The sequence below is a fragment of the Salvelinus fontinalis genome, chromosome 17 (genome assembly GCF_029448725.1).
Source record: "Salvelinus fontinalis isolate EN_2023a chromosome 17, ASM2944872v1, whole genome shotgun sequence".
NCBI lineage: Eukaryota > Metazoa > Chordata > Actinopteri > Salmoniformes > Salmonidae > Salvelinus > Salvelinus fontinalis.
The window spans coordinates 13,349,336-13,374,790 of record NC_074681.1 but is presented as its reverse complement, the minus strand read 5'-3'; the positions used below and the strand labels follow the sequence as shown (position 1 = coordinate 13,374,790).

The 25,455-nt window shown below is 42.1% G+C and overlaps 1 protein-coding gene across 11 annotated transcripts in view; it reads left to right on the top strand.

Moving 5' to 3' along the window:
• The window catches only part of LOC129813725 (adhesion G protein-coupled receptor L2-like), a 138,227-nt gene that overhangs the window by 48,848 nt on the left and 63,924 nt on the right, over positions 1-25,455 (top strand). For 10 of the 11 annotated variants that reach the window (XM_055866181.1, XM_055866179.1, XM_055866180.1 and 7 more), the window contains exons 3-5: positions 9,321-9,534; positions 20,148-20,257; positions 22,717-23,520. In XM_055866181.1, the coding sequence (XP_055722156.1) occupies positions 9,321-9,534; positions 20,148-20,257; positions 22,717-23,520 (1,128 nt within the window). Of the gene's footprint in view, positions 1-9,320; positions 9,535-20,147; positions 20,258-20,533; positions 21,353-22,716; positions 23,521-25,455 lie in introns of those variants that run through there. The other variant, XM_055866182.1, reaches the window with a different exon arrangement.

Genomic DNA, 25,455 nt, shown 5'->3' with positions numbered 1-25,455 from the left:
ATGGCAACCACTGTGCAAGTCTATACAATATGTTACCAACATATTCAAATATTTTTTTTTATTCATTTATTCATACTGTTTCATCCTTCCACGATATAGAGTCCCGACACAAGTCTAAGGTTGCTACCTAAGCCGGCTGGTTGTTCGTTCTATCGGTTTGGTTACCATGGACGCGACCCAGTCACTAAGTCTGCTAAGTCTTTGTGTTCTGTATCTATGTATGTGACCCAGTCGTTCGTTCTAAATGTTCCATTGCCGTACTGGCTGGCAACGTTCTTATTCCTTGCTTGCTAGCTAGCCAAGTACAGCGAACTTCATCAGGTCAAACATTGCTGCAAGAATAACAGCAAAGTATCTGCATTTGAGTTTGTTTAAGCTGTTTTCTAGTGACATTTATTTGGATACATCCATAGTAATGAGCTAATGATCCATGATTTCACCTGGCATAGAAAATGTGCTCTCTTGTCATGACACTGCTGTTCAGAGGAGCTAGCCAACAACACAGGTAACACAATCACTTCAAACTGAAGACAGCAAACTTGCTGCATTTCATTTAGTTTGGCTTGTTTTCTATTGACATTTCTTTGTATATATCCAAAAACATTATGCCAGCTGATTCATGATTTCGACTGGCTGAGAAAAGCTGCCTGTCTGTCTCGACACGTTCATTACTATGGGACGGCCTCCCGAGTGTCTATAGCACTGCGTCAGTGCTAGCTGTGCCACTAGAGATTCTGGGCTCGAGTCCAGGCTCTCTAGCAGCCGGCCGCGACCGGGAGACCCATGGGGCGGCGCACAATTGGCCCAGCATCGTCCGACTTGGGGGAGGGTTTGGCCGGCAGGGATGTCCTTTTCCCATCACGCACTAGCGACTCCTGTGGCGGGCCGGGCGCAGTGCACGCTGACACGGTCGCCAGGTGTACGGTGTTTCCTCCGACACGTTGGTGCGGCTGGCTTCCGGGTTAAGTGGGCATTGTGTCAAGAAGCAGTGCGGCTTGGTTGGGTTGTGTTTCAGAAGACGCACGGCTCTCGACCTTTGCCTCTCCCGAGTCCGTATGGGCGTCGCAGCAATGAGACAAGACTGTAACTACCAATTGGATACTGTGAAATTGGGGAGAAAATACTATGGGATAGCTGGGGATCTAATTTCAACATTGAAGCAATTTTACAAATGTCAGAGACAGACAGCAAGGTTCATACAAATTTCCGCTGTTGAAAATCAAATGCTAGTCTAAAATAAATGTGAGAATGTCTAGATGCTTTTTATAGTGGAAATCAAGTTTATAAATTGCCTGGCTGGGTTGACGAGACAGTGGATTGCGCAGTGAGATGGAACAGTAAATAGGCATTTTAACGTCATAGATTTAGCCGGTGGTAACTTGTGGAATAGACACTGGCTGGAATGCGGTTTTAACCAATCAGCATCCAGGATTAGACCCACCCGTTGTATAAAATATATTATTGACTGGATTTACTGGCCTGCTAGATGCAGCCGTAGGAGGATTTAATGTTAGTCTGAAGGACCAATAAAGAGGGAGGTAGACTTGCTTCGTTCTTTTTTACACACAGAGAATGTGCTATCGATTTTCCCTCCCGTCTTCTGAACTGCAGCTGGCTGCCCAACGTGCTTGTGTCCTGTGCCAGTTATTTTCCTACCACTGTAAAGTTGGAGCAGAGCAGTCAAACAAAGCTACATGGAGCCATGAGATAAAAAGCCTTTCACACTTCCTCAACACATCATGCACACCATTTTTTTCATCCCCCTGTGCAAACCTCTCTGTCTCATTTTTACTTTGAATAAGATTGATGTTCCTAAAAATGGCTACGTTGTAAAGTACAACTGTTCCCTAACTGTTCACTTCATTGTATTGTGAACGCTTGGATCTAATGATTTATTGAAGGAACATGATGTGCAGTTCTTAAACAGAAGCAAATAATGTTTTTATTCCATTATTGTCCCCTAAAGGAAAACAAAATAATTTTCTCATTATATTTTGGGAAAGATTTGTCGTATGTGTCCAATTACCAGGAAGTAAGACGGTCATTAATGAGATCCATGCTATCTGAAGAGAGCCAGGGGACACAACAATTTGTCCTTGTGGGCTCCCTGACAGTCAAGATACTCCCCCTTAATTGATATATTGTTGCCCTATGACCAGATGTATCTATACAGTACCGGGGAGGAGGCAAGCGAGCCCCAGGCTTAATCAATTGCTAGGCCTCAATTGATAGCAGCTGTGTGTGATCAGACCATATAGTGCCCTGATAGATAGCCTATAGCAAGCTGGTGGACAGAAGGGAAGGGAGGGGAAATACAGTGAAGGGGATAGCTAGCTACAGTCTGCTCAAAGGAGGGTTTCTCCATTGAGAAACTCTAAAAACCCATGAAATGTATTATTTATGTCTGCTTTCTGTAGCCAGTGTGATAAAGCTGTCACTCCCTCCATGAGGAATGGCCGCGGAACCTGTTCATTAGTCTTTGTGGTAAAGTTGAAGCCGCACGCTCTGTGTTTCATCATTCCTATTCTGGACAGCCTTCTCATGAAATAAAGGGTATATGGATAATTACAGTGGTTGTTTCAGTTAGTTGGACTAGATGGAATGAACATAAAACCCTCAATGGTACGTACAGTACCAGTCAAAAGTTTGGACACACCTACGTAAGGGTTTTTGTTTATTTTTTACTATTTTGCACATTGTAGAAAAATTGTGAAGGCCTCAAACGAGGATATAACACACATGGAATCATGTAGTAACAAAAAGGGTTGAACAAATCAAAATATGTTTTATATTTGAGATTCTTCAAAGTAGCCAACCTTTGCCTTGATGACAGTTTTGCACACTCTTGGCATTCTCTCAAGCAGCTTTCCTGGAATGCTTTTCCAACAGTCTTGAAGGTGTTCCGACATATGCTGAGCCCTTGTTGGCTGCTTTTCCTTCACTCTGCGGTTCAACTCATCCCAAACCATCTCAATTGGGTTGAGGTCGGGTGATTGTGGAGGCCAGGTCATCTGATGCAGCACTCCATCACTCTCCTTCTTGGTTAAATATCCCTTACACCGCCTGAAGGTGTGTTGGGTCATTGTCCTGTAGAAAAACAAATGAGAGTCCCACTAAGCGCAAACCAGATGGGATGACAGAATGCTGTGGTAGCCATGCTGGTTAGGTGTGCCTTGAATTCTAAATACATCACAGACAGTGTCACCAGCAAACCACCATCACACCTCCTCCTGCATGCTTCACGGTGGGAACCACACATGTTGAGATCATCCGTTCACCTACTCTGCGTCTCACAAAGACACGGCGGTTGGAACCAAAAATCTCAAATTTGGACTCATCAGACCAAAAAACAGATTTCCACCAGTCTAATGTCCATTGCTCATGTTTCTTGGCCCAAGCAAGTCTCTTCTTCTTATTGGTGTCCTTTAGTATTGGTTTCTTTGCATCAATTGGACCATAAAGGCCTGATTCTTACAGTCTTCTTTGAACAGTTGATGTTGAGGTGTGTCTGTTACTTGAACTCTGCAAAGCATTTATTTGGGCTACAATTTCTAAGGCTGGTAACTCTAATGAACTTATCTTCTGCAGCAGAGGTAACACTGGGTCTTTGTTTCCTGTGGCGGTCCTCATGAGAGCCAGTTTCATCATAGCACTTGACTTGAAACTTTCAAAGTTCTTGAAATCTTCCGTATTGACTGACCTTCGTGTCTTAAAGAAATGGACTATCGATTCTCTGTGCTTATTTGAGCTGTTCTTGTCATAATATGGACTTAGCCTTATTGGTAAAATACCATCTTCCACCCCTACCTTGTCACAACACAACTGATTGGCTCAAACACATAAAGGAAAGAAATTCCACAAATTAGCTTTTAACACTGCACACCTGTTAATTGAAATGCATTCCAGGTGACTACCTCATGAAGCTGGTTGAGAGAATGCCACGAGTGTGCGAAGCTGTCATCAAGGCACAGGGTGGCTTCTTGGAAGAATATCAGATATAAAATATATTTGATTTGAACATGATTCCATATGTGTTATTTCATAGTTTTGATGCCTTCGCTATTATTCTACAATGTGGAAAATAGTAAAAAATAAAAACCCTTGAATGAGTAGGTGTGTCCAAACTTTGGACTGGTACTGTATATATTTAATTAATTTTGAATTCCGGCTGGAACACAACAAAATGTTGTAAGTCAAGGGATTTCAATACTTTTTGAAGGCACTGATATACAGTGCATTCGTAAAGTATTCAGAACCTTTGACTTTTTCCACATTTTGTTACGTTACAGCCTGATTCTAAAATGTATTAAATTTAAAAGCTTTCCTCATCGATCTACAAAGAATACCCCATGTCTTTTTCTTTGCAACTCTGCCTAGAAGGCCAGCATCCCGGGGGTCGCCTCTTCACTGTTGACGTTGAGACTGGTGTTTTGCGAGTACTATTTAAAGAAGCTGCCAGTTGAGGACTTGTGGGGCGTCTGTTTCTCAAACTAGACACTAACGTACTTTTCCTCAAGCTCAGTTGTGCACCAGGGCTTCCCACTCTTTCTATTCTGGTTAGAGCCAGTTTGCGCTGTTCTATGAAGAGACAGCGTTGTATGAGATCTTCAGTTTCTTTTAAATTTCTCGCATGGAATAGCCTTCATTTCTCAGAACAAGAATAGACTGACGAGTTTCAGAAGAAAGGTCTTTGTTTCTGGCCATTTTGAGCCTGTAATCAAACAAATGCTGATGCTCCAGATACTCAACTAGTCTAAAGAAGGCCAGTTTTATTGCCTCTTTAATCAGCTCCACAGTTTTCAGCTGTAATCTAACGTAATTGCAAAAGGGTTTTCTAATGATCAATTAGCCTTTTAAAATGATCAACTTGGATTAGCTAACACAACGTGCCATTGGGAGTGATGGTTGCTGATAATGGGCCTATGTGCGCCTATGTAGGTATTCCATGAAAAATCAGCCCTTTCCAGCTATAATAGTCATTTACAACATTAACAATGTCTACACTTTCTAAGTTACATCAAACTTTTGAACGTGTGCGTGTGTGTGTGTGTGTGTGTGTGTGTGTGTGTGTGTGTGTGTGTGTGTGTGTGTATCTCTGAAGTAGTCTTGTATGAAAATCCATAGCATTATTTTGTAAAGTGGTTAATACATAAGGCATTTTCTTATTGAGAGCTGGTTGGTGCCTCCAAGTCCTCAGAATTTCTCATTTTGTGGCTTACAGGTGCTTTATATCCATGTTTGTATTCAAACCTTGCTCGACACTCGTCAGTGTTTGTCTGTGACATTTGTGGACCAACACAGAATACCATTATAATAGAACAAGGCAGGCACCACTACAGGCTAGATTATGACAAGCAGACAGACAGACGTTTGAGCCAAGGTCGGTGTCTCAGGGTAGTAAGAATTTCAAGCCGAAATCCCTTCAACTTTGAGCCATCCGTTCAAACAATTGCTAATTGCGTCAGGCCCTGGGTGTCAAAAGTGTGTGTGTGTGTGTGTGTGTGTGTGTGTGTGTGTGCCGGTGCAATTAGCAGGCGTGTGCAAGCGAACCTGGGGTGGTTTGTGTTATTACATGACAATGCCAAGGAGCCAATGAGAGTGCTGAGAAGGTAACATGCTGAATGGAGAGACTAATTAGGAGAGTAGTGCAGTGGCAGAAAACACAAATGGCAGCTGGCCACTTGGGGAGGCACACTGTTGCCACGGACAACAGTGATTATTGACAGTTCACGCAGTGCTACTGCCTCAAACTTAGTTCTTTAGTGGAACACCAGTTGCATTTCTGGAACTTGAAGACTTTTCTTTGATTGCCTCAAAATAAACTGCAACTTGTATGTGCTTCAAAGTTTGAATACATAATTAATGGGTTTCATTAGTGATGCACCGATATGAGATTATCCGATATTTTCCTTGCCAAAAAACCAAAACGATACCGATAACCGATATTTCAAATCTTAGCAGCCTTTTTAAGCATTCTAGTGCAGTTAAATAGTTGAAGCACACACACAGATCAAACAATTATTTTGTTGGCATTTGCGTACAGTTGAAGTCGGAAGTTTACATACACGTTAGCCAAATGCATTTAAACTCAGTTAATCCTAGTAAAAATCCCCTGTCTTAGGTCAGTTAGGATCACCACTTTATTTTAAAAATGTGAAATGTCAGAATAATAGAGATGTATTTATTTCAGCTTTTATTTAATTCTTCAAGTTTATATACACTCAATTAGTATTTGGTAGTATTGCCTTTAAATTGTTTAACTTGGGTCAAACGTTTTGGGTAGCCTTCCACAAGCTTCCCAAAATAAGTTGGGTGAATTTTGGCCCATTCCTCCTGACAGAGCTGGTGTAACTGAGTCAGGTTTGTAGGCCTCCTTGCTTTTTCAGTTCTGCCCACACATTTTGAGGTCAGGGCTTTGTGATGCCCACACCAATACCTTGACTTTGTTGTCCTTAAGCCATTTTGCCACAACTTTGGAAGTATGTTTGGGGTCATTGTCCATTGTCCACCCATTTGCGACCAAGCTTTAACTTCCTGACTGATGTCTTGAGATGTTGCTTCAATATATCCACATAATTTTCCTCCTCATGATGCCATTTATTTTGTGAAGTGCACCAGTCCCTCCTGCAGCAAAGCACCCCCACAACATGATGCTGCCACCCCCGTGCTTCACAATGGTCATTATGGCCAAACAGTTCTATTTTTGTTTCTTCAGACCAGAGGACATTTCTCCAAAAAGTACAATCTTTGCCCCATGTGCAGTTGCAAACCTTAGTCTGGCTTTTTTATGGAGGTTTTGGAGCAGTGGCTTCTTCCTTGCTGAGCGGCCTTTCAGGTTATGTCGATATAGGACTTGTTTTACTGTGGATATAGATAGTTTTGTACCTGTTTCCTCCAGCATCTTCACAAGGTCCTTTGCTGTTGTTCTGGGATTGATTTGCACTTTTTGCACCAAAGTACGCTCATCTCTAGGAGACAGAACGCGTCTCCTTCCTGAGCGGTATGACGGCTGCGTGGTCCCATGGTGTTTATAGTTGCGTACTTTTGTTTGTACAGATGAACGTGGTACCTTCAGGCATTTGGAAATTGCTCCCAAGGATGAACCAGACTTGTGGAGGTCTGCAATTTTTTTCTGAGGTCTTGGCTGATTTCTTTTTATTTTCCCATGATGTCAAGCAAAGAGGCACTGAGTTTGAAGGTAGGCCTTGAAATACATCCACGGGTACACCTCCAATTGACTCAAATTATGTCAATTAGCCTATCAGAAGCTTCTAAAGCCATGACAATTTTCTGGAATTTTCCAAGCTGTTTAAAGGCACAGTCAACATAATGTATGTAATCTTCTCACCCACTGGAATTGTGATACAGTGAATTATAAGTGAAATAATCTGTCTATAAACAGTTGTTGTAAAAATTACTTGTGTCATGCACGAAGTATATGTCCTAACCGACTTGTCAAAACTATAGTTTGTTAACAAGAATTTTGTGGAGTGGTTGATAAACGAGTTTTAATCACTCCAACCTCAGTGTATGTAAACTCCTGACTTCAACTGTATGTCCCCATTACCAGTAAAACATAATCAAAACCTATTTCTTTCACTTACTTGCTGTGCTGTTTCGTTGTTGATTTGTTCAGTCTCATCCAGGATTTCATCATACATGTCAAGCGGTGAAGTTTCACCTCTGTCTGTCTGTGGCCTCTCTTCCTCGGTGTGCACTGTCACTGTGTTCATTTCCATCTTGTCCAGCTGTGTCTAACATTTCACGTTAACCCTGTTTCTTGTCTGCATCGAAGTAGTGGTCCTTGTACCTAGTATCGAGCATGGGGGCAACACAGTAGAGGCTCAGAGAGAATGCCACCGAATCGCTTGTTCACAGCCTCTAGTAGAGTACTTTTCCAAGTTAACCTCCCGTTCTGTGTTGGCATTTTTGTTGAGCAGGCGTTTCAATGACTTGACAGGGTATCACGTCTGCTGCAGACATAGTTTAGCTTATTTCTCGAGTCAGTTGTTTGAATGGAGCTAGGAGTGTTCATGTTTACAAGTTTCAAACATGTTCTCAAATGCTATTGAAATGGCAGCAGCGGTATGAGAACCAGCACATTCTTAAGCATGTAATTCAGCTTTCCTCAGTAGGAAATCCTCGTGGACCCACTGTGCTGTCAGACTCGTAATGGTCATGGGGCTGACATCGCTGGTCCAAATGTCAGTCGTGAAGCTAATAGCAGTGACGCTCATAGCAAGTAGCTCATGGATGTGAGTTACAACAATACTGTAACTTCGGTAGTGTGTACCGGGGCTCGACCACGACAGAGAACGGTTGATTGTCAAGAGCAATGCATTCTATTATCTTGAGGTTAATGGATTTCGCCTTTGAGTTGTCTCGTTGAAATGTTCATACTCTTTCAAATGACTGCTCGATCCACACAGCAGACATTGTAGTTCGGTTAGGAATGCTGTGTTGCACGTGTAGCGCAATATTTTTTTGTGGCGTCATTACGTCATCTACCTACGTTATATAGGTATGCACGTCAGCTTTGACATCAGCTTTTGGCGTTAAACTCAACATCAGGCCGATGACGATGTTGGCATGTTTAGCTAATATCGGCCGATTCCGATATGCTTACCGATATATTGCGCATCCCTAGATTTCATTGTTGATGACCTTTTTCTTTTTCAAAATATATCTATTTGTACTTTCAATGTATTTTGGCTTGAGGTTTTATTGTTTTTAGGTAAAAAAGCAAGGGTGAAAATCCTTTTCAATGTGATTTGTTGATGGGGGTGCAAACATTTAGCTAAATAGTACATTTTCCCCAAAGCACCACTATTTGGCTGGTGTTCACATCTGCTGAGCTCCATGTATAGATTCTTTCTCCTCTGTGGACTCCAAACAGTCCCGTCTTCGATCGTTGGCACTGTAAAATTGATTAAATTACACCATGCTGCTGCTGGTAGATTCAGGCTCTTTTCTGCCTGTTGCTCTACTGATAGAAAAACAGAACACATAAACCAAAAATCTAATGAGGGAGCTTGTGCCCCATTGTCGAAACAAACCATTCAAACTTAGTTGAACTATGGTCCTGTGTATTTATAGTGTATTTTTTTTGGTGTATTTGAATTTGTTCCTTAGGTTGTTACATTTGACTTTTATACGATGACTATATAACTTCAGATATGCTTCGACTTTGATGTGATATCTTTGCCAGAAAACGAGACCGTAGAGAAATTGGTAATTATAGTTTTGTACCAATGTCTTAATTTTTCTTTCTCTCTCCCCCTCTCTCTCCCTCCATCCCTCCCATCCTTCCTCTCTCACAGGATTCAGTCGTGCCGCTCTGCCGTTTGGCTTGGTCAGAAGAGAGCTCTCTTGCGAGGGCTACGCCATTGATCTCCGCTGCCCCGGTGCTGATGTCATCATGATCGAGACGGCCAACTACGGCCGCACGGACGACAAGATCTGCGACGCCGACCCGTTCCAGATGGAGAACATCAACTGCTACCTCCCTGATGCCTACAAGATCATATCACAAAGGTAAGAGTCAACTGTTACCTCACCCAAGGCCTAGAATATTGTATTTCAAAGATTATAGAACAGAGAGGTCTCGTTACACAAATACAACCTGGAGTTAGTTATGGATGTGTGGTGGCACGATATTCTAGAGTCCAGTCTAGCAATTCTGGATCCACAACTTGCAAATGAAAACAAGTGGTTTTGGTTTGGGTGGTAACCCTAATAAACTAGCGTTTTTGTCACCTTCTCAACTTGCGGACAAAAAAACAGACAGTTTACCCACACCTCCCTGTCTTTCAATAATCAGATGGTTTTTGGGGGGTATTGTTGTGAAACTCTAGACTTTAAAAACTGGACAGGGGGTCATTAGTAGCAACCCTAGACCATATGGTCTATGCATTCCTGCACCAGTACCACTGCAGCTGCACAATCAGTCAGCCAGCCAGCCGGTCTGTCTCAAAAGGACCCAAAGAGTCACATGAACATTTGGCTTCTTTTTTCCAACATTGACACGGCCCAGCCCAACGCCCTGAGCAATAACCCTTCCCCCTTATAATACCATTTATATTAGTAACACTCTCCCAGGGCATTTAGCTACAGTACAGTCACTAGGCTGCATTCATCACTTTAACTCTGCTGTTGTGCCGGCCCAGCCCGGCGGTGTGTATTTAAGGACCCCATGTCGTATGGACCGGATGTTGGAGCAGCCTTAAGGTCAGTAAGTAGCAGGAGGCAGCAGGATCAGGTGCACAATAGTGTCCAGTTTATTAACAGTGAAAGGTGGTTCCAGTTGAATGACGAAATTCAATTAATATTTTAATATTTACATAATCTACAAAGGTATTTACAAAATGAACAGACTCAAAATACCGGTTGGAATCTAAATGAAGTCAGGCCTACCCTGTCAAACCATCTATACCGTAGCAGGTTGGGGTATACCAGGCTATGGACGGCCTCCCCACACAGCTTACATACTAGAGCTAGAACATTACACCAGCTCACAGGTTGAACAGGTACCTTTATGCCTATAGCCCCTCACTATGGACCATACCATTAACCATGGAGCTCTTTACCCAAATATGGCATATTAAATCACGTAACAGACATCTTCATTTTACCCACATTTGCATATTCCGTCTAAATAAACATCTTAAACATTCCTGGCTTATCCTCAAAGCAGGTTTACTTTCCATTAATGAATACACATTTGCATAACAATAGTTCTGCAGGCCAACAGGCGGCAAAAAGTATTACTATACAGTATTACTATACTGTCCATTACATTCCATGCTGCCTCCACAAAACTAGAATAGTCCCAGTAAGCAAAATGACATTGAAAAGACATATTTTTCTGGTGTTTAAGTTATGTTCAATTTAGGTTCTGAATGAAAGGTGAAAATAAGAATTTTCTGTAGGTTTAAAATACATTTTTCCCAGGATGTTGAAAAGGAATTTTCTACAGGCGTTAAAACATAATTTTTTCCCAGACGTTGAAATCAGGTTCATTTTCAGTTTTGAATCAAAGTTGAAAATTGTATTTTCCAGATGTTGAAATCAGGCTTGTATTTGGTTTGAATGAAAGTGGAAAAGACGTAATTTATAAATCTCTTTATTTTTCCAAAATCAAGGCCGGTCCAGACCGGACAAAATCTGAACCAAACATAGATGTCTGATTGTTTCAGATTTGGTCCAGACCAAAAACCAATGTCTGTGGATGTGGAAATCAAGGCCGGTCCGGACTGCACCAAAAAAAGACATCCAAAAAGCATCGGCCCATGCTTACAGAGGTGTAGCCTACAGTGTTGCCTGAAATTTTATTTTATGAATAGCCATCTATGTGGTAAGTCTACCGTTTGTAAAACACCCCAAAAATATGTCCCATCTGCCAGGACAAAAAAAAGACGTCCAAAAGACGTCGGCTCATGCGTACTGGGGTGTAGCCTACCATGTTGGCCCACAATGGAATTGTATGAATGCCCATCCATGTGGTAGGCCCACCATTTGTAAAGCAGGCTGTTGCATTGGCTTTATTAGTCCTGATACCTGTAACTAATCAATTTGGGCTATTTAAGCTCTGAATATCGCTGCCCAACTTTATCAGGAGTTATCGTGAGCCTATTTGCAAAGTGTTTACACAGCAGGAAATGCAGAAGTATTTTCTTTTTCGATATGTTCAGCTTGTCAAAAAATTTACAGATACAAACTTTAAACCACTGATTATGACAATGGAGTGAAACTCCTGGAAACAGTTGTGATTGCCTATGCTGGCTGAAACAATGGAGATAAATGCACCTCATAAGAAGAGAAAAATGATGGTGGGGATTTGTCTGTGACCATGGATGCCACTATGGGTTTACTAAGTATTTGAAAAATTGACAGGAACTCATCCGCCAATTGGTCATAAACAAAAACCACACAAATATGATACGTGAAAATAATCACTGTTTCAAAGGAGAGAAATGAGTGTTAACACATGAGTCATGTCTATAAATTAACTTCTTTGATTTCATAATTTCTGGTGTCATTGGAGGAGAAAAACATAAAACGGTAGCAAGCTAGTTTACAGATTAATTGCAAGGAAAGGTCTGTAGGGATTTTCACACCCTTTCCCTGTCATCGCTATTTCTCCCCTCAGAGTAGGACAGGGTAATAGCCCTGGGCGGGGGATAATGACATTTTTCATAATTAATATTTTCTGGTGGAGGGGATTGGATGACTAGCTCACATATCAGACGCCACTGTCTTGTCTGCATCCCCAAAAATCTCCTGTAATGTCATTGTGGTGGTGATGATGATGATGATGATGATGAGGATGATCTGCCGGCTGCTATTGTAGATGATTCAAGGGAAACGTAATGGGAGAAAAAAAATGATTAGCCTACCGACCGTACATAAGTTGGACATAATTGTCCAATATTTCAATGCTAATCACATACTTATAAGCAGGCAGTAATAGGCAGCGAGTGGCTGGTTAATAAACTCTTAGCATTTTACGTATGTGTTTCTTATCTGTACGTAATTATAACACATGGATTTCCTACAAGGTTACTGGTTCACTGCAGGGAAGTTTTATGGCAGGTCTGATAACAACCTCATTTCTACTTTGGCTGTCACACTGAAAGCTCTCCTTTTCGGCTTTTGAGGGACAGCTAGGCTTTCTGCTTCAGCTGTGATTCTGTGAGAGATCTGTCCAACTTGCACGACTTTGCATTTGACCTTCTCAAATATTTATCACTAAGCGGTGTGCAATTCTTTCAGCTTTTTTTTTGTAATGGATAACTGTTTCCAGCTAGCACATAACGTTATGAGAGCCACATACTTCTTAGAGCTTGGTGAGAGCGTGGTTGTCCTCTGGTTATTTTACATACAACCATCCCACAACTTTCTGGGAATGGTGCAGAGTAGTTGCTTGGCTTTGGAACATTCTCAGCACATGGCAGGACTGATCACCGACAACGTAGGAGTTCAGATACGTGGCAGTGTGGTGCCAGGACAACAACCTCTCCCTCAACATCAGTAAGACAAAGGAGCTGATCGTGGACCACAGGAAACGGAGGGGCGAGCATCCACATCGATGGGGCGGTAGTGGAGCGGGTCGAGAGCTTCAAGTTCCTCTGTGTCCACATCACTAAGGAATTCACATGGTCCACACACACCTAAACAGTTCAGAACAGGGCCCGACAGGGCCTCTTCCCCTCAGGAGGCTGAAAAGGTTTTGCATGGGCCCTCAGAACCTCAAAAAGTTCTACAGCTGCACCATTTGAGAGCATCTTGACTGGCTGCATCACCGCTTGGTACGGCAACTGGCAAGGCCCCCGACTGCAAGGTGCTACAGAGGGTGGTGATTATGGCCTAGTACATCGCTGGGGCTGAGCTCCCTGCCATCTAGGACCTCTATACCAGGCGGTGTCAGAGGAAGTAAGAAAAAAATGGTCAGACTCCAGCCACCCAAGCCATAGACACTTCTCTCTGCTACCGCACGGCAAGCGGTACCAGTCCACCAAGTCTGGAACCAACAGGACCCTGGAAAGCTTCTACCCCCAAGCCATACGACTGCTAAACAAGACTGCTAAATAGCTAATTAAATGGCTACCCAGACTACCTGCATTGACCCCTTTTTTAAAATAACTCTCTTGCACCGACTCTACCCACACACTCACACATACTTAGACTGACACCCCTAACACGCACACACTACATACACACACACACACTACATACACACACACACACTACATACATACATACACACACACACTACATACACACACACACACACACACACACACACACACACACACACACACACACCAACACACACACACACACACACACACATAACATGCACACATGCATACTTTGTTACTCCTGTCACTTTTTATATTTGTTATTATATTTTTGCAGCATTTGACTAAGTCTACACATAGTGTTTACGAAGCATGTGAAATAAAATTTGATTTGCTTGAAATTAACTTAATTTTCTTGATATTTCATTACTTTAACAGAACGTTTCCTAAAAGTTCAATGGTTCTATTTAAAGTCATGTTCTCAAATTATTCTGAGAACGTTAAGAAAACTTTCCATAATTTTTTTTTCTTCTAACAATCAGAATGGTATATAAGAACGTATACATTCCATTCTTACATTTTATTTCACCTTTATTTAACCAGGTAAGCCAGTTGAGAACAAGTTCTCATTTACAACTGAGACCTGGCCAAGATAAAGCAAAGCAGTGTGACACAAACAACAACACAGAGTTACATATGGAATAAACAAACGTACAGTCAACACAGTAGAAAAGTCTATTTACAGTGTGTGCAAATGAAGTAAGATTAGGGAGGTAAGGTAAATGGGCCGTAGGGGCGAAATAATTACAATTTAGCAAATAAACACTGGAGTGATAGATGTGCAGAAGATGAATGTGCAAGTAGAGATACTGGGGAGCAAAGAAGCAAAAAATATATAAATAAAATAAATATCAATATGGGGATGAGGTAGTTGGATGGGTAATTTACAGATGGGCTATGTACAGGTGCAATGATCAGGAAGCTGCTCTGCCCCTGAACAAGGCAGTTAACCCACTGTTTCTAGGCCGTCATTGAAAATAAGAATTTGTTCTTAACTGACTTGCCTAGTTAAATAAAGGAAAAAAAATAAATAACTGATGCTTAAAGTTAGTGAGGGAGATATGTCTCCAGCCTCAGTGATTTTTGCAATTCATTCCAGTCATTGGTAGCAGAGAACTGGAAGGAAAGGCGGCCAAAGGAGGATTTGGCTTTGGAGGTGACCAGTGAAATATACCTGCTGGAGCACGTGCTACGGGTTGGTGCTGTTATGGTGACCAGTGAGCTGAGATAAGGTGGAGCTTTACCTAGCAAAGACTTATAGATGACCTGGAGCCAGTGGGTTTGGTGATGAATATGAAGCGAGGGCCAGCCAACGAGAGCGTACAGGGTGCAGTGGTGGGTAGTATGTGGGGCTTTGGTGACAAAATGGATGGCACTGTGATAGCAAAATGGATGCAGTCTGAGTAGAGTGTTGAAGGCTATTTTGTAAATGACATCGCCAAAGTCGAGGATCGGTAGGATAGTCAGTTGTATGAGGGTATGTTTGGCAGCATGAGTGAAGGATGCTTTGTTGCGAAGTAGGATGCTGATTCTAGATTTAATTTTGGATTGGAGATGCTTAATGTGAGTCTGGAATGAGAGTTTACAGTCTAACCAGACACCTAAGTATTTGTAGTTGTCCACATATTCTAAGTCAGAACCGTCCAGAGTAGTGATGCTAGAGGGGCGGGCGGTTTCGGGCAGCGATCGGTTTAAGAGCATGCATTTAGTTTTACTTGCATTTAAGAGCAGTTTGAGGCCACGGAAGGAGTGTTTTATGGCATTGAAGCTCGTCTGGAGGTTAGTTAACAGTGTCCAAAGAAGGGCCAGAGGTATACAGAATGGTGTCGTCTGCGTAGAGGTGGATCAGAGAATCACCAGTGCAAGAGCGACATCATTGATGTATACAGAGAAGAGAGTCGGCCCGAGAATTGAACCCTGTGGCACCCCCATAGAGACTGCCTGAGGTCCGGACAACATGACATCCGATTTGACACACTGAACTCTATCTAAGAAGTAGTTGGTGAACCAGGCGAGGCAGTTATTTGAGAAACCAAGGCTGTTGAGTCTGCCGATAAGAATGCAGTGATTGACAGTCGAAAGCCTTGGCTAGGTCAATGAATACACATGCCGATGCCGGTTATGATATCGTTTTGGACCTTGAGCGTGGCTTAGGTGCACCCATGACTTGCTCGGAAACCAGATTGCATAGCGGAGAAGGTACGGTGGGATTCGAAATGGTCGGTGATCTGTTTGTTAAGTTGGTGTTCGAAGACCTTAGAAAGGCAGGGTAGGATAGATATAGGTCTGTAACAGTTTGGGTCTAGTGTCTCCCTCTTTGAAGAGGGGGATGACCGTGGCAGCTTTCCAAACTTTGGGGATCTCAGATGATACAAAAGAGAGGTTGAACAGGCTAGTAATAGGGGTTGCAACAATTGCGGCAGATCATTTTAGAAAGAGAGGGTTCAGATTGTCTAGCCCAGCTGATTTGTAGGGGCCCAGATTTTGCAGCTCTTTCAGAACATCAGCTCTCTGGATTTGGGTGAAGGAGAAATGAGGGAGGCTTGGGCAAGTTGCTGTGGGGGGTGCAGAGCTGTTGACCAGGAAAGGGGTAGCCAGGTGGAAAGCATGGCCAGCCGTAGAAAAATACGTGTTGAATCTCTCGATTATCGTAGATTTATCGGTGGTGACAGTGTTTCCTTGCCTCAGTGCAGTGGGTAGCTGGGGGGTGGTGCTCTTATTCTCCATGAACTTTAGTGTCCCATAACTTTTTGGAGTTTGTGCTACAGGATGCAAATTTCTGTTAGTAAAGCTAGCTTTTTCAAACTGCCTGTATATATTGGTTCCTAACGTCCCTGAAAAGTTGCATATCGCAGGGGCTATTCGATGCTCATGCAGTACAGAACAGGATGTTTTTGTGCTGGTCAAGTTCAGTCAGGTCTGGAGTAAATGTTTTTTAAATTTCACCTTTATTTAACCAGGTAGGCTAGTTGAGAACAAGTTCTCATTTACAACTGCGACCTGGCCAAGATAAAGCAAAGCAGTGTGACAGACAACAACACAGAGTTACACATGGAATAACATGGAATAAACAATAAACACGCCAATAACACAATAAACAAGTCAATGACACAGTAGAAAAAAAGAAAGTCTATATACAGTGTGTGCAAAAGGCATGAGGAAGTAGGCAATAAATAGGCCATAGTAGCGAAGAATTACAATTTAGCAGATTAACACCGGAGTGATAAATGAGCAGATGATGATGTGCAAATAGAGATTAGAGGTCGACCGATTATGATTTTTCAACGCCGATACCGATTATTGGACGACCAAAAAATCTGATACCGATTAATCGGCCGATTTTGATTTTAAATTTATTTGTAATAATGACAATTACAACAATACAGAATGAACACTTATTTTAACTTAATATAATACATCAATAAAAATCAATTTAGCCTCAAATAAATAATGAAACATGTTCAGTTTGATTTAAATATTGCAAAAATAAAGTGTTGCAGAAGAAAGTTAAAAGTCCAATATGTGCATGTAAGAAAGCTAACGTTTAAGTTCCTTGCTCATAACATGAGAACATATGAAAGCTGGTGGTTCCTTTTAACATGAGTCTTCAATATTCCCAGGTAAGAAGTTTTAGGTTGTAGTTATTATAGGAATTATAGGACTATTTCTCTCTATACCATTTGTATTTCATATACCTTTGACTATTGGATGTTCTTATAGGCACTTTAGTATTGCCAGTGTAACAGTATAGCTTCCATCCCTCTCCTCGCCGCTACCTGGGCTCGAACCAGGAACACATCGACAACAGCCACCCTCGAAGCAGCATTACCCATGCAGAGCAAGGGGAACAACTACTCCAAGTCTCAGAGCGAGTGACGTTTGAAACGCTATTAGCACGCACCCCACTAACTAGCTAGCCATTTCACATCGGTTACACCAGCCTAATCTTGGGAGATGATAGGCTTGAAGTCATAAACAGTGCAATGCTTGAAGCATTGCGAAGAGCTGCTGGCAAAACGCACGAAAGTGCTGTTTGAATGAATGCTTACGAGCCTGCTGGTGCCTACCATCGCTCAGTCAGACTGCTCTATCAAATCATAGACTTAATTATAACATAATAACACACAGAAATACGAGCCGTAGGTCATAAATATGGTCGAATCCGGAAACTATCATCTCGAAAACAAAACGTTTATTCTTTCAGTGAAATACGGAACCTTTCCGTATTTTATCTAACGGGTGGCATCCATAAGTCTAAATACTCCTGTTACATTGCACAACCTTCAATGTTATGTCATAATTACGTAAAATTCTGTCAAATTAGTTCGTAACGAGCCAGGCGGCCCAAACTGTTGCATATACCCTGACTCTGCGTGCAATGAACGCAAGAGAAGTGACACAATTTCACCTGGTTAATAGTGCCTGCTAACCTGGATTTCTTTTAGCTAAATATGCAGGTTAAAAAATATATACTTCTGTGTATTGATTTTAAGAAAGGCATTGATGTTTATGGTTAGGTACACGATGGAGCAACGACAGTCCTTTTTCACGAATACGCACTGCATCGATTATATGCAACGCAGGACACGCTAGATAATCTAGTAATATCATCAACCATGTGTAGTGGTCAAGGTCAGTCAGGTCTGGAGTAAATGTTTTTTAAATTTCATAACTATAACTAGTAGTTATAACTATAACTATAACTAGTGATTATGATTGATTGTTTTTTATAAGATAAGTTTAATGTTAGCTAGCAACTTACCTTGGCTTCTTACTGCATTCGCATAACAGGCGGGCTCCTCGTGAGGCAGGTGGTTAGAGCGTTGGACTAGTTAACCATAAGGTTGCAAGATTGAATCCCTGAGCTGACATGGTAAAAATCTGTCGTTCTGCCCCTGAACAAGGCACCCACCGTTCCTAGGCCGTCATTGAAAATAAGAATGTGTTCTTAACTGACTTGCCTAGTTAAATAAAGGTGGGATAAATAAATAAACAAATAAAACATTTATTTACCGATTGTTATGAAAACGGGTTATGAAATTGGCCCTAATTAATCGTCCATTCTGATTAATCGGTCGACCTCTAGTAGAGATACAGTAGAGTGAACCAACAACAATACTCTCTCTATCTCGCTATCCTCTCTTTAAGTGTGTTCAGGTGTGTTAGCCGCCCCCAATAATTGACCACACCTGATCTTAATGTGCTTGTTTCTTTTGAAATGGTATCTGTTTAAATAGACTAAAGTGACCATCTTTGTATGCATAAAAAAACATGGCATACTAGCTCCATCGTGGTGACGCAGTGGACTAATTCCATAGATGGAGAACAAAAGACTATAGGTTAGAATCTCACTGAAAATACATTTTTGCATGATTAATGCATATGGAAATGTCCAATCTGGGCTTGGAGTTTAAAAAAAGTTAATAAGTCTTATTGAAACATTCAGTTAGTTTTAAGGAAGTTATTCAAAACCTCCAAATAACCAATCATTTCTGTTCATAGAGGGTTAATAAAAATAAATGAGACTATTTCACTTCTATTCTTAGAACCTCAAAAAACGTTCCGTTTTACTGGTCATGAAACGTATGTCTTCGTTTCCACATCCAATGTGAAACCAAAAACATACGTTCTCACAACTTCCTAGGAACGCAAAGTGCTAGCTGGGATGCCTCTGTGGCTGCTGTTGATGCTATGCCTTCTCAATCCCTCAGCCTCAAGAGAGCTTGATTGAAGTGAGGCCAATTTCATCCTATATTTACACAAAATCAGTTATTCTATTCCCCTTTCTCCCCCTCCATCTTTCACTCACAAAACACAAACACACACAGTTGTAACAGTTTTAAGAGTAGTACATAAAACTTCATAGCCAAGGTCATTTCAAGTTGTGAGGCAAATAACTAACTCCCATAGCAAAGGCTAGGGAGTCTCCCATAACAAATACACGGGCAACACTTGATAAACAGTACATGGTTTTCACTTGATGAGACTGATGTGTTTCCTGTGACCCACTAGAAACAGTCATTTCAGCCAATTACCCTCTGCAGCCGCCTGATGTGCACATTTGAATTGCTCTTTGTGTGGGTGAGTGGTGCTTAGTGGCTGGAACTGATAAGGTTGATATTCTCATCTCATATACATGAACATCCCATAATATACTCCCTACCTGTCTTCAGCTCAACTCCTCATAATTCTTCCACGCTGTGTCTGTATTCCTCTTTATATCTATTTACTGTTTCTCTCTTTTATTTCTCTCCCTCTATTTATTCTTCTTCCTCCCTCAACTTGTTAATAGCATCAACTGTACAGTATATTTACTGCCCTGCTCGGATTAATAGGATTTTCATATCCTTCACCACAGCAATACTGCACACTGGATTTGAATGAGTGTGTGGATAGAAGAGGGAAGTGCCTATGTATTATTCATGTTTCTCTCATTCTAATACCACTCTGGGGATGTTATAGTAGTTTGTGTCATTGCTGAAATGTTTGTGATCCATCTTTTCCCAGGTGCAACAACCGTACTCAGTGTGTGGTTGTGACTGGCTCTGATGTCTTCCCGGATCCTTGTCCTGGAACTTACAAGTACCTAGAGGTCCAGTATGAATGTGTCCCATATAGTAAGTATTCAGCATTTAATGACGCTGTGCAACTATATGTTTTTTCTTGAATGTGTAGTTAGGTTTATTAGATCCTTTACTTATTAAGTGGGGTCCTGTAGGAGGGGGGATATGTGCTATCTGTGTGTAAAAGTTTGTTTTCTGTCATTATAAAACAATGAAAAGCTGATCTTTTAAATGAAATAGTAAATGTATTTATTATTTTTTTTTTTTAAATCTGACTCTTGTTGCTGTTACGGTATGTAATTCACTGAAGGTTTATTTTCATGAAATAATATTTTGGTTTTACCTCTTCTTCATTTCTCATCTAACTTTCCTTCCCCTCTTGTATCTTTTCTGTATTAACCTCTATGCTCTCTCTCCTTCTAAGTTTCAGTCTTTCTTGTTCCTTAGGTGTCTCGCTAGGATCTTTTCCCTCTTCCGTTTGTTGCTTCACTGCTTTAATGAAGGAACTCAATATTGGGTTGCTCGTCATCAGCCATTGTTCACTTGCAATTGTATTTTTTGGCTCATTAGGGAAATTGTGCCTGTAACATTAGCAAGTAATGTTCTGTGTGTGGGCGAAGCAGACTACGGAATTTAGATTTGTGTCTATAAAGTTTTTGAGTAAATACCGCCCCAGACAATACTGCCAAAAATAACCCTTTTGCGGTTTCTCTAAGAATGTTATCTGATTTTAAACTGAATAGGGATTTCAGAAACAGTACAATGTTTCTTTATGTCAAACAATTCACTTGGACAGTAATTCGGCCTGTTTATTACTGATGCAATCAGTGGCTAGGCAAAACAAATATTATTTTGATGGCTAGAGAAGCATGGAATCGTGATCGGTTGAACAATTTGTGTAGTTTGTCTCCAGCCCTAACCTGTATGCTTTCATATTATAGGGCCTGATAATCTCCCTATTTTTTTCTGTTTTTTCTTGTTCCCCCAAAACAGCCATCTCTTGGTCCTCTATCGATCATATCCTGTAACCTTCTCTACTCATGTAGCCTACCTGGTAGTTGACTCACGATAACCTTTCTCTCCCTCTTGCACTCTTTCTTGTTTGCTTTCTTTCTTTTTCAATGCCTAAAATAGAAGTGGAACAAAAAGGTAAATGAGTGGTCCAGTCCTCCCTCTGTCCCAGCCCCACCCTTCCCCAGCTCCCTGTAATGTGGTGTTCAATACAACCCTCCCTCTTGTCTCCTCCCTCCTGATTGCCTCTTGTCAAAACGCCTGCCCCAAACCCCCATAGGGTGTTGATTGCAACTCTGGGAGACAATTTGAATTTGAAAGCCGATTTATAAAAGCAGTCTTGAGGTTTGAAAGATGGGGCCCGTTCAGATTCACTAGACCTGTTACCAGTGCTGGTCTCGTACGTCACCAGATATTACATCTCCCTGCGCACCTCTAGTACCGTAAATCTCGCAGTAGACAGTTTGGAAGAATGCTATGAAGGCAGTTTCTCATCTAAACCATTATACATTTCAATAATACAACATGATACAGATACACCAATTCACAAGCATGTGAAGACATTTTAAGAGGGTTATTTTCCCATTTAAATTCAAATTACAGAATGAGTCTGACACAACAACATAACTAGGCTACCACCAAGCCTAACTACAAAAAACTATTAGCTAGAGCTCTCAAATACAGAATTGCATAAATGTTATCATACCGTATCATATGCATTGTACAGAGCTCGGTAGCAAGCTAAACAAATAATGCTATGCATCAGGTAGCCTAGCAGTGAGAGCATTGGGCCAGTGGCCGAAATGTCACTTGTTCAAATCTCTGAGCCTACAAGGTTAAAAATCTGTCTGTGCCCTTGAGCAAGGCACTTAAACCTAATTGGTCCAGGTTGACTGAGACCTCTGCTGTTGTTGTCCTGTCTTCTCTCCAAACCCTACCCTCATCTTACCCCAGCTTCACTGCCACCTCCATCCAGAATGTTGTTTTGGTTCTCTCCACAAGTCTAATCCCTTATCATTTTGTCTTCTGTGTGCTTTTTCAGTAAGCATGTGCAGTTTTGCCATTTACACAATTGTCAGTGTCACTGATGCCATGTAGAAGTTGCAATTAAAACAAGGGTTCCAGTATACACTTCATCCCTACCTCTCCCATCCCTTACATGTCTTGCATTTACAGGGTTTATCCTCCTTTGGTTTGACTTTTTGGATTTGTTTGATCCCACACAGTTAACGTGTACGGCAGACAAACTCTATAAAGAAGCAAGTCCTTTACTCACTCTTGCACATCATTCTCTTGTCTTCACCTTTGATTTTTCATTCTATTCACAAGCAATAGCACTAAACACTAGTTAAATAACTGTCACACATCTTTGTCCCACACTCTACTTGGACAGCAGCAAAAAACTATACAATATACACACTACATACCGTGAGGAAATATCTGTTTATACTCTGCATATTTTTTACTTAAACCCATCTTTCTGTTTCTCTGTCCCTCACTAGTTTTCATTTGTCCCGGGACCCTGAAGGAGGTGGGGGAGCCCACGTTTGTGTTTGAGGTGGAGCAACAGGCTGGGGCTTGGTCTAAAGACCCCCTGCAGGCAGGAGACAAGGTCTTCTTCATGCCCTGGACGCCGTACCGCACTGACACCCTTATTGAGTATGCCTCCCTGGAGGACTTAAAAAATGGCCGCCAGACCACGACCTATAAACTCCCACATCGTGTCGACGGCACGGGCTTCGTGGCCTACGACGGGGCCATCTTCTTCAACAAGGAGCGCACGCGTAACATTGTGAAATTTGATCTCCGCACGCGCATCAAGAGTGGTGAGGCCATTGTGGCCAACGCCAACTATCATGACACCTCGCCATACCGCTGGGGCGGCAAGACGGACATAGACCTCGCCGTCGACGAGCGGGGGTTGTGGGTGATCTACGCAACGGAGCAAAACAACGGACGAATCGTGGTCTCACAGCTCAACCCTTACACGCTCCGCTTCGAGGCCACCTGGGAGACGGCGTACGACAAGAGATCCGCCTCCAATGCCTTCATGGTGTGTGGCGTGCTGAACGTGGTGCGGTCCACCTACGAGGAGAACGAGAGCGAGACGGCCAAGAGCCACATAGACTACATCTACAACACCAAGCTAAGCCAGGGAGAGTACACGGACATCCTGTTCCCCAACCAGTACCAGTACATCGCTGCTGTGGATTACAACCCCAGAGATAACCAGCTGTACGTGTGGAATAACTTTTACATCCTGCGCTACGACCTGGAGTTTGACGCTGAGAAAGACCCTGCTGACGGTAAGCCTCAGTCACAGTATGGCCTGTTTTAGATTAATCCTGATCTGAGATCTGTATGTGTACATTGAGTTTTCACACTAACCTCTCATTGAGATCAAAACAGGATTTCTGTAAAAGGACTGAGTTACAAACACATATTTCAGGTTGGGATTCAGCCCTTTGTGTTGTATTTGCGTCAGGTGCTGAATATATTCCTCTGTGTGTGTGTGTGTGTGTGTGTGTTGCTGCATGGGAAGTCACAGATGACTGATTTTTAATTTTGAACACAATTCAAGTGTGATTCAGAGAATAGGAGATTGTGTTTGTCCTGGGGAAAGACCTAATTTGTAAATAGAAAATTACAGATTCACCTTGGAACGAGGTATAACTCCCTCAGGAGCCTTCGTGCTCTGGCACAAGGCATCAGCCATAAAGACTTGCTTCCTTTATTACCATAAGGCTAGCTCAAGAACTACCTCTCCACTTGAAGCTTGGACCCTATCAAATGTTCTAATCTCAGGTCTTATCTCAGTCCTTTATGAACAGTGGCCTTGTGAACTTCCCTTTTAATGCCCCGGAATGGGATTCTGAAATATTGCATACAGTATGACAGAAGGTTATCCCACTTTACTTTCCCTGCCTTTGGAGCCGTTTCGGACATCTGTTGCCATGGCTACCCCATCAACCGTTCGTTGACGGCCCCTCATTTACCCTAGATTGAGACAATCTCCATAATATTATGGCCTGGCGGTCGGCGTTAAAACGCAGAGTCAAAGTACCATGTGGCTAGATGGCGGTAACACCGGTGAATCATAGCTGGATGACACGGTTAGAAGAATGACTTGAGCGCTGTTGAAAAGGGGGAAAAACGATCAAGATATCAATAACGGCTGATGGTCCTGTCAAACGCTGTAGGGTTTTAAATTAATCTGTGAAGTGTCTGAGGGGAGACGGACGTGCATGTCATCAGTCAGGGCCCTTACATCACAGTGTCTGATAATGGGTGTAATTACCTGCCTGTAGCCTCCTTATCCCTGAGAGCTAGGCTAAGTCCCTGCTAACGCTCAGCACAACAAGGAACTATCAACTCTATACCATGATGCTGTGATGTGTTGGGGTGTAGCCGCCTCCTTATCCCTAAAAGCTAGGCTAATTCCCTGCTAACTTACTTACCTACTAACACTTGCTGTGGGGAAAGACGACAAGTAACTATCAACTATAGGCTACCATGACGTGTTGGGGTGCAGCCTCCTCCTTATCGCTACGAGCTAGGCTAACTCCCTGCTTAGTCACTTTGGGGGAACATGCTACCACGCTGCCATTGGGGTTTCAAGTTGTTCCACAGTGCTGCTCCCTGCACAAGAGTAAGTTCTGACTGAGTTCTCACATTTTCGCTGATTTAAAGAAAATGAATATTGAAAATAAAGCGATATCCAGTTAGTTGGCATTCCAGTGTATAGCTAGGTTAATGTTAAGGATTTTTCCCAAAGGAAATGTGATCCCTGACCTGTGTGCAAGGGCAATTTCGCCATGAACACCATATGTTCCTGCACTCTGATCACGTGTCAACGCGACTGACAGACAGGCAGGCAGACAGAAGCCTTGAGCTCGTGACGGTCTTAGAGGTTCAGTCTCTATGTGCCCAACCCAACCAAAGCATTCAATTAAGACCACGTAGAATAGATAGACACCAGATACTAGAATTTTAAGTTGTTTCTCCATTGCCGAATTGGCATGTATTTGCATGCAAACGGCCTCTTCTGGCTGCTCAGGATAAGATGTATGTAAATGTAATTAACAAGTGAATTATCATAATTCCCCTTCATGCCTAATAACAGCCACACAGAGAGGAGAGAAGTCAGCATGGCAGTGCATTTCCAATCAAGGGGATTTACTCTGTTCTGCTCTCAGCTAATGCTTCAGCAAACGCAAATGCCAGAGACAGACACTAGGGCT